A 9238-nucleotide genomic window follows, 5' to 3' on the forward strand; every position below is an offset into this window, starting at 1 on the left:
CTTCTAACGAAGAGCTACAAAAGCAAGTAAATAGCCTAATTAGGGGGGGGTGCTGCCAAACAAATGTATTCATGTAGGTTACACTGTCCTGTGAATGTACCGCAAAATTTGGGTATTATACGTGTGTTTGTGTCTACAGTGCATTCGAAAAGTATTCAGACCCCTTGACATTTTCCACATTTTGCTATGTTACAGCCTTATTATAAAATTGATTAAATACATTTTTTCCCTCATCAATCTACATACAACACCCCATGATGACAAAACAAAAACAGGTCTTTAGAAATGTTATGTATGAGCCTCGAAATTGAATTTAAGTGCATCCTGTTTCCATTGATGATCCTTGAGATGTTTCTATAACTTGATTGGAGTCCACCTGTGGTAAATTAAATTGATTGGACATGATTATGAAAGGCACACACCTGTCTATATAAGGTCCCACAGTTGACAGTGCATGTCAGAGCAAAAACCAGGTCCGAAACAGGATTGTGTCGAGGCACAGATCTGGGGAAGGGTACCAAAACGATTTCAGCAGCATTGAAGGTCACCAAGAACACAATGGCCTCCATCATTCTTAAATGGAGGAAGTTTGGAAACACCAAGACTCTCCCTAGAGCTGTCTGCCTGGCCAAACTGAGCAATCAGGGGAGAAGGGCCTTGGTTAGGGAAGTGACCAAGAACCCGATGGTCACTCTGACAGAGCTCTAGAGTTCTTGTGTCACGTCCTGACCAGTAAAAGGGGTTATTGTCATTGTAGTTTGGTCAGGGTGTGGCAGGGGGTGTTTGTTTTGTGTGTTTCGGTGTTTTTGGTTTATGTTCTATGTTATCTATTTCTATGTGTTTATCTAGTTCTCTATTTCTATGTTGGGTTTTTGGTAATGACCTCCAATTAGAGACAGCTGGTTGTCGTTGTCTCTAATTGGAGGCCATATTTAGTTGGGTTTGTTTTCAGTTGTGTTTTGTGGGTGGTTGTTTCTAGTATAGTCTGTGCACCTTACTGGACAGTTTTCGTCGTTTGTTTATTCTGATTACCGGTAAGTGTTTTCTTTAATAAAATAAGAAGATGAGCACTTTACCCGCTGCATTTTGGTCCACTCCTTTCGACGCCTATGACATTCTGTGTGGAAATGAGAGTACCTTCCAGAAGGACAACCATCTCTGCAGCACTTCACCAATCAGTACTTTATCAGGCCAGACGGAAGTCACTTCTCAGTAAAATGCACATGACAGCCCGCTTGGAGTTTGCCAAAAGGCACCTAAAGGTCTCAGACCATGTTGAAATCAAGATTGAAACCAAGATTGAAACCAGAGTAGGCCTATGGTCTGTAGTACATCTTCACATCAGATAATATGGTCTGAATTAATAAAACGACTCAAACTACCGATACGGTCTTCCTTCCCCAGGCCAGACCAGGCCAGACCAACTGTTGAAACCAAGATTGAACACTTTGGCCTGAATGCCAAGCGTCATGTCTGAAGGAAACCTAGCACCATCCCTACAGTGAAGCATGGTGGTGGCAGCATCATGCTGTGGGGATGTTCTTCAGCGGCAGGGACTGGGAGACTAGTCAGGATCGAGGGAAAGATGAACGGAGCAAAGTACAGAGAGGTCCTTAATGAAAACCTTCTCCAGAGCGCTCAGGACCTCAGACTGGGGCGAAGGTTAATCTTCCAACAGGACAACGACCCTAAGCACACAGCCAAGACAACGCAGGAGTGGCTTCGGGAAAAGTCTCTGAATATCCGTGAGTAACCCAGCCAGAGCCTGGACTTGAACCAAATCGAACATCTCTGGAGAGACCTGAAAATGGCTGTGTAGCAACGCTCCCCATCTAAGCTGACAGAGCTTGAGAGGATCTGCAGAGAAGAATGGGAGAAACTCCCCAAATACAGGTGTGCCAAGCTTGTAGTGTCATACCCAAGAATCGCTGCCAAAGCTGCTTCAACAAAGTACTGAGTAAAGGGTCTGAATACTAATACCGTTTTTTAAAGTTTTAATACATTTGCAATAACTTCTACAAATCCATTTTTAACGGAAACAAATTAAGTCATCAATTTTAGAATAAGGCTGTAACGTAACAACATGTGGAAAAAGTCAAGGGGTCTGAATACTTGCACTGTATGTTTGTGTTTGTGTCGTGCATGCGTGTGACTTACCTGAGGGTTAGGTGGAGTCTATGGTGTTTGTCCTGCAGAAGCTCCTTAACTGGGAACATGGCTGATCCCAGCAGGTACATCTGACACCCAATCAAACACACATATCACTATTAGAGCCCAGTAGGTACATCTGGCACCCAATCACACACACATATCACTATTAGAGCCCAGTAGGTACATCTGACACCCAATCACACACACATATCACTATTAGAGCCCAGCAGGTACATCTGACACCCAATCACACACACATATCACTATTAGAGCCCAGCAGGTACATCTGACACCCAATCACACACACATATCACTATTAGAGCCCAGCAGGTACATCTGACACCCAATCACACACACATATCACTATTAGAGCCCAGCAGGTACATCTGGCACCCAATCAAACACACATATCACTATTAGAGCCCAGTAGGTACATCTGGCACCCAATCAAACACACATATCACTATTAGAGCCCAGTAGGTACATCTGGCACCCAATCACACACACATATCACTATTAGAGCCCAGTAGGTACATCTGGCACCCAATCACACACACATATCACTATTAAAGCCCAGCAGGTACATCTGACACCCAATCACACACACATATCACTATTAAAGCCCAGCAGGTACATCTGACACCCAATCACACACACATATCACTATTAGAGCCCAGTAGGTACATCTGGCACCCAATCACACACACATATCACTATTAGAGCCCAGTAGGTACATCTGACACCCAATCACACACACATATCACTATTAGAGCCCAGTAGGTATATCTGACACCCAATCACACACACATATCACTATTAGAGCCCAGTAGGTACATCTGGCACCCAATCACACACACATATCACTATTAAAGCCCAGCAGGTACATCTGACACCCAATCACACACACATATCACTATTAAAGCCCAGCAGGTACATCTGACACCCAATCACACACACATATCACTATTAGAGCCCAGTAGGTACATCTGGCACCCAATCACACACACATATCACTATTAGAGCCCAGTAGGTACATCTGACACCCAATCACACACACATATCACTATTAGAGCCCAGTAGGTATATCTGACACCCAATCACACACACATATCACTATTAAAGCCCAGCAGGTACATCTGACACCCAATCACACACACATATCACTATTAAAGCCCAGCAGGTACATCTTGGGGTGGAGTGTTTGGTTAGTTTGGGGCTGAAGAGTTTTGGGGAGTTGACTGTAATGGGGAAGTTGGAGTAGTTACAGTGGGGAATATTTCGTACCGTGCCTTGGGAGCGGTCCTTGACGTCGTACACAGACAGCTTGACCTGCGTCTGTTGAGTAATCAGAGAGTCCTGGAAGAATGCTATACTACTCAGAAAGATAGGATTACTGGTACCCTATGGAGAGAGAGAGAGAGGGTGTGGTGTGAAGCAGTGTGGTTATGTTATGGTTAGGTCATCGTGGTGCAGAGTGTGTTGGTTATGTTATGGTTAGGTCAACATGGTGTAAAGCAGTGTGGTTATGTTATGGTTAGGTCATCGTGGTGCAGAGTGTGTTGGTTATGTTATGGTTAGGTCATCGTGGTGCAGAGTGTGTTGGTTATGTTATGGTTAGGTCATCGTGGTGTAGAGTGTGTTGGTTATGTTATGGTTAGGTCATCGTGGTGCAGAGTGTGTTGGTTATGTTATGGTTAGGTCATCGTGGTGCAGAGTGTGTTGGTTATGTTATGGTTAGGTCATCGTGGTGTAGAGTGTGTTGGTTATGTTATGGTTAGGTCATCGTGGTGCAGAGTGTGTTGGTTATGTTATGGTTAGGTCACCGTGGTGTAGAGTGTGTTGGTTATGTTATGGTTAGGTCATCGTGGTGTAGAGTATGTTGGTTATGTTATGGTTAGGTCATCGGGGTGTAGAGTGTGTTGGTTATGTTATGGTTAGGTCATCGTGGTGTAGAGTGTGTTGGTTATGTTATGGTTAGGTCATCGTGGTGTAGAGTGTGTTGGTTATGTTATGGTTAGGTCACCGTGGTGTAAAGTGTGTTGGTTATGTTATGGTTAGGTCATCGTGGTGTAGAGCAGTCTGGTAACGTCATGGTTAGGTCAACATTGGTTACGTTTTGGGAGGTCAAAGTGGTGTGGTCCTACCTCTATGATCTCTGTCTGAGCGTGTTTGGTCCAGAAGGCCTGGGGAGGAGTTGTACAGCTGACCGCCACAAAGCTGATTGGCTTACGCTCAAACGCTGGTGTGACCAGTTCACTGCAGGCTGGGAATACAACAGAGGACATCAACATTGATGGCACAATGTTGAGAGATGGAGCTGTGAAAATGTCACTTGTAACCGCTACTACATTCATAGACAGAGTAATACAACTTTAGATTTTGTGTTATGATAGGAAAGATAGTTGTACTAACCTCATAAGTCATTAATAAGTTATATTCTTCAATAATCAATGGGTATGTACAGTGCATTTCTAAATTATTCAGAACCCTTGACTTTTCCCACATTTTGTTAAGTTACAGCCTTAAAAAATGTGTTAAATAGTTTTTTCCCCTCACCAATCTACACACAATACCCCATGATGACAAAGCAAAAACAGGTTTTAGAAATGTTTGCAAATTGATTTTTACATAAGTTATGGTTAGGTCAACATGGTGTAGAGCGTTATGGTTAGGTCAACATGGTGTAGAGCGTTATGGTTAGGTCAACATGGTGTAGAGCGTTATGGTTACGTTATGGTTAGGTCAACATGGTGTAGAGCGTTATGGTTAGGTCAACATGGTGTAGAGCGTTATGGTTAGGTCAACATGGTATAGAGCATTATGGTTAGGTCAACATGGTGTAGAGCGTTATGGTTAGGTCAACATGGTGTAGAGTGTTATGGTTACGTTATGGTTCGGTCAACATGGTGTAGAGTGTTATGGTTACATTATGGTTAGGTCAACATGGTATAGAGCGTTATGGTTAGGTCAACATGGTGTAGAGCGTTATGGTTACATTATGGTTAGGTCAACATGGTGTAGAGTGTTATGGTTACATTATGGTTAGGTCAACATGGTGTAGAGCGTTATGGTTAGGTCAACATGGTGTAGAGCGTTATGGTTACATTATGGTTAGGTCAACATGGTGTAGAGCGTTATGGTTAGGTCAACATGGTGTAGAGCGTTATGGTTAGGTCAACATGGTGTAGAGCGTTATGGTTAGGTCAACATGGTGTAGAGCGTTATGGTTACATTATGGTTAGGTCAACATGGTGTAGAGCGTTATGGTTAGGTCAACATGGTGTAGAGCGTTATGGTTAGGTCAACATGGTGTAGAGCGTTATGGTTAGGTTAACATGGTGTAGAGCGTTATGGTTAGGTCAACATGGTGTAGAGCGTTATGGTTACGTTATGGTTAGGTCAACATGGTGTAGAGCGTTATGGTTAGGTCAACATGGTGTAGAGCGTTATGGTTAGGTCAGCATGGTGTAGAGCGTTATGGTTACGTTATGGTTAGGTCAACATGGTGTAGAGCGTTATGGTTAGGTCAGCATGGTGTAGAGTGTTATGGTTACGTTATGGTTAGGTCAAGATGGTGTAGAGCGTTATGGTTACGTTATGGTTAGGTCAACATGGTGTAGAGCGTTATGGTTAGGTCAACATGGTGTAGAGTGTTATGGTTACGTTATGGTTAGGTCAACATGGTGTAGAGCGTTATGGTTACGTTATGGTTAGGTCAAGATAGTGTAGAGCGTTATGGTTACATTATGGTTAGGTCAACATGGTGTAGAGCGTTATGGTTAGGTCAACATGGTGTAGAGAGTTATGGTTACATTATGGTTAGGTCAACATGGTGTAGAGCGTTATGGTTACGTTATGGTTAGGTCAACATGGTGTAGAGCGTTATGGTTAGGTCAACATGGTGTAGAACGTTATGGTTACATTATGGTTAGGTCAACATGGTGTAGAGCGTTATGGTTAGGTCAACATGGTGTAGAGCGTTATGGTTAGGTCAACATGGTGTAGAGTGTTATGGTTACGTTATGGTTAGGTCAACATGGTGTAGAGCGTTATGGTTAGGTCAACATGGTGTAGAGTGTTATGGTTACGTTATGGTTAGGTCAACATGGTGTAGAGCGTTATGGTTACATTATGGTTAGGTCAACATGGTGTAGAGTGTTATGGTTACATTATGGTTAGGTCAACATGGTGCAGAGCGTTATGGTTAGGTCAAGATGGTGTAGAGCGTTATGGTTACGTTATGGTTAGGTCAACATGGTGTAGAGTGTTATGGTTACATTATGGTTAGGTCAACATGGTGCAGAGCGTTATGGTTAGGTCAAGATGGTGTAGAGCGTTATGGTTACATTATGGTTAGGTCAACATGGTGTAGAGTGTTATGGTTAGGTTATGGTTAGGTCAACATGGTGTAGAGCGTTATGGTTAGGTCAACATGGTGTATAGCGTTATGGTTAGGTCAACATGGTGTAGAGCGTTATGGTTAGGTCAACATGGTGTAGAGCGTTATGGTTAGGTCAACATGGTGTAGAGCGTTATGGTTAGGTCAACATGGTGTAGAGCGTTATGGTTACGTTATGGTTAGGTCAACATGGTGTAGAGCGTTAGGGATTGGTTAACATGGAGTAGAGCGTTATGGTTAGGTCAACATGGTGTAGAGCGTTATGGTTACATTATGGTTAGGTCAAGATGGTGTAGAGCGTTATGGTTAGGTCAACATGGTGTAGAGTGTTATGGTTACATTATGGTTAGGTCAAGATGGTGTAGAGCGTTATGGTTAGGTCAACATGGTGTAGAGTGTTATGGTTACGTTATGGTTAGGTCAACATGGTGTAGAGCGTTATGGTTACATTATGGTTAGGTCAACATGGTGTAGAGCGTTATGGTTAGGTCAACATGGTCTAGAGCGTTATGGTTAGGTCAACATGGTGTAGAGCGTTATGGTTAGGTCAACATGGTGTAGAGCGTTATGGTTAGGTCAACATGGTGTAGAGTGTTATGGTTACGTTATGGTTAGGTCAACATGGTGTAGAGTGTTATGGTTAGGTCAACATGGTGTAGAGCGTTATGGTTAGGTCAACATGGTGTAGAGCGTTATGGTTAGGTCAACATGGTGTAGAGCGTTATGGTTACATTATGGTTAGGTCAACATGGTGTAGAGTGTTATGGTTACATTATGGTTAGGTCAACATGGTGTAGAGCGTTATGGTTACATTATGGTTAGGTCAACATGGTGTAGAGCGTTATGGTTACGTTATGGTTAGGTCAACATGGTGTAGAGCGTTATGGTTAGGTCAGCATGGTGTAGAGCGTTATGGTTAGGTCAGCATGGTGTAGAGCGTTATGGTTAGGTCAACATGGTGTAGAGCGTTATGGTTACATTATGGTTAGGTCAACATGGTGTAGAGCGTTATGGTTAGGTCAGCATGGTGTAGAGCGTTATGGTTAGGTCAACATGGTGTAGAGCGTTATGGTTACGTTATGGTTAGGTCAACATGGTGTAGAGCGTTATGGTTACATTATGGTTAGGTCAACATGGTGTAGAGCGTTATGGTTAGGTCAACATGGTGTAGAGCGTTATGGTTAGGTTATGGTTAGGTCAACATGGTGTAGAGCATTATGGTTAGGTCAGCATGGTGTAGAGCGTTATGGTTACGTTATGGTTAGGTCAACATGGTGTAGAGCGTTATGGTTAGGTCAACATGGTGTAGAGTGTTATGGTTACGTTATGGTTAGGTCAACATGGTGTAGAGCGTTATGGTTACGTTATGGTTAGGTCAACATGGTGTAGAGCGTTATGGTTAGGTCAACATGGTGTAGAGCGTTATGGTTAGGTTATGGTTAGGTCAACATGGTGTAGAGCGTTATGGTTAGGTCAGCATGGTGTAGAGCGTTATGGTTACGTTATGGTTAGGTCAACATGGTGTAGAGCGTTATGGTTAGGTCAACATGGTGTAGAGTGTTATGGTTACGTTATGGTTAGGTCAACATGGTGTAGAGCGTTATGGTTACGTTATGGTTAGGTCAACATGGTGTAGAGCGTTATGGTTAGGTCAACATGGTGTAGAGCGTTATGGTTATGTTATGGTTAGGTCAACATGGTGTAGAGCGTTATGGTTAGGTTAACATGGTGTAGAGCGTTATGGTTAGGTCAACATGGTGTAGAGCGTTATGGTTAGGTCAACATGGTGTAGAGCGTTATGGTTACGTTATGGTTAGGTCAACATGGTGTAGAGCGTTATGGTTACGTTATGGTTAGGTCAACATGGTGTAGAGCGTTATGGTTAGGTCAGCATGGTGTAGAGCGTTATGGTTAGGTCAGCATGGTGTAGAGCGTTATGGTTAGGTCAACATGGTGTAGAGCGTTATGGTTACATTATGGTTAGGTCAACATGGTGTAGAGCGTTATGGTTAGGTCAGCATGGTGTAGAGCGTTATGGTTAGGTCAACATGGTGTAGAGCGTTATGGTTACGTTATGGTTAGGTCAACATGGTGTAGAGCGTTATGGTTACATTATGGTTAGGTCAACATGGTGTAGAGCGTTATGGTTAGGTCAACATGGTGTAGAGCGTTATGGTTAGGTTATGGTTAGGTCAACATGGTGTAGAGCGTTATGGTTAGGTCAGCATGGTGTAGAGCGTTATGGTTACGTTATGGTTAGGTCAACATGGTGTAGAGCGTTATGGTTAGGTCAACATGGTGTAGAGTGTTATGGTTACGTTATGGTTAGGTCAACATGGTGTAGAGCGTTATGGTTACGTTATGGTTAGGTCAACATGGTGTAGAGCGTTATGGTTAGGTCAACATGGTGTAGAGCGTTATGGTTATGTTATGGTTAGGTCAACATGGTGTAGAGCGTTATGGTTAGGTTAACATGGTGTAGAGCGTTATGGTTAGGTCAACATGGTTTAGAGCGTTATGGTTAGGTCAACATGGTGTAGAGCGTTATGGTTAGGTCAGCATGGTGTAGAGCGTTATAGTTGGGTCAGCATGGTGTAGAGTGTTATGGTTACGTTATGGTTAGGTCAACATGGTGTAGAGCGTTATGGTTACATTATGGTTAGGTCAACATGGTGTAGAGCGTTATGG

At 43.1% G+C, this 9238-nt stretch overlaps 1 protein-coding gene across 10 annotated transcripts in view; it reads right to left on the reverse strand.

Moving 5' to 3' along the window:
* Nucleotides 1–9238, reverse strand: part of inpp4aa (inositol polyphosphate-4-phosphatase type I Aa) — a 45497-nt gene that overhangs the window by 18976 nt on the left and 17283 nt on the right. For all 10 annotated transcript variants that reach the window (XM_045707516.1, XM_045707523.1, XM_045707519.1 and 7 more), the window contains exons 4-6: nt 4296–4414; nt 3436–3552; nt 2158–2237 (exon numbers count right to left, since the gene is read on the reverse strand). In XM_045707516.1, coding sequence (XP_045563472.1) covers nt 2158–2237; nt 3436–3552; nt 4296–4414 — 316 coding nt within the window. The remainder of the gene's footprint in view (nt 1–2157; nt 2238–3435; nt 3553–4295; nt 4415–9238) is intronic.

Source organism: Salmo salar, chromosome ssa25, assembly GCF_905237065.1.
Source record: "Salmo salar chromosome ssa25, Ssal_v3.1, whole genome shotgun sequence".
NCBI lineage: Eukaryota > Metazoa > Chordata > Actinopteri > Salmoniformes > Salmonidae > Salmo > Salmo salar.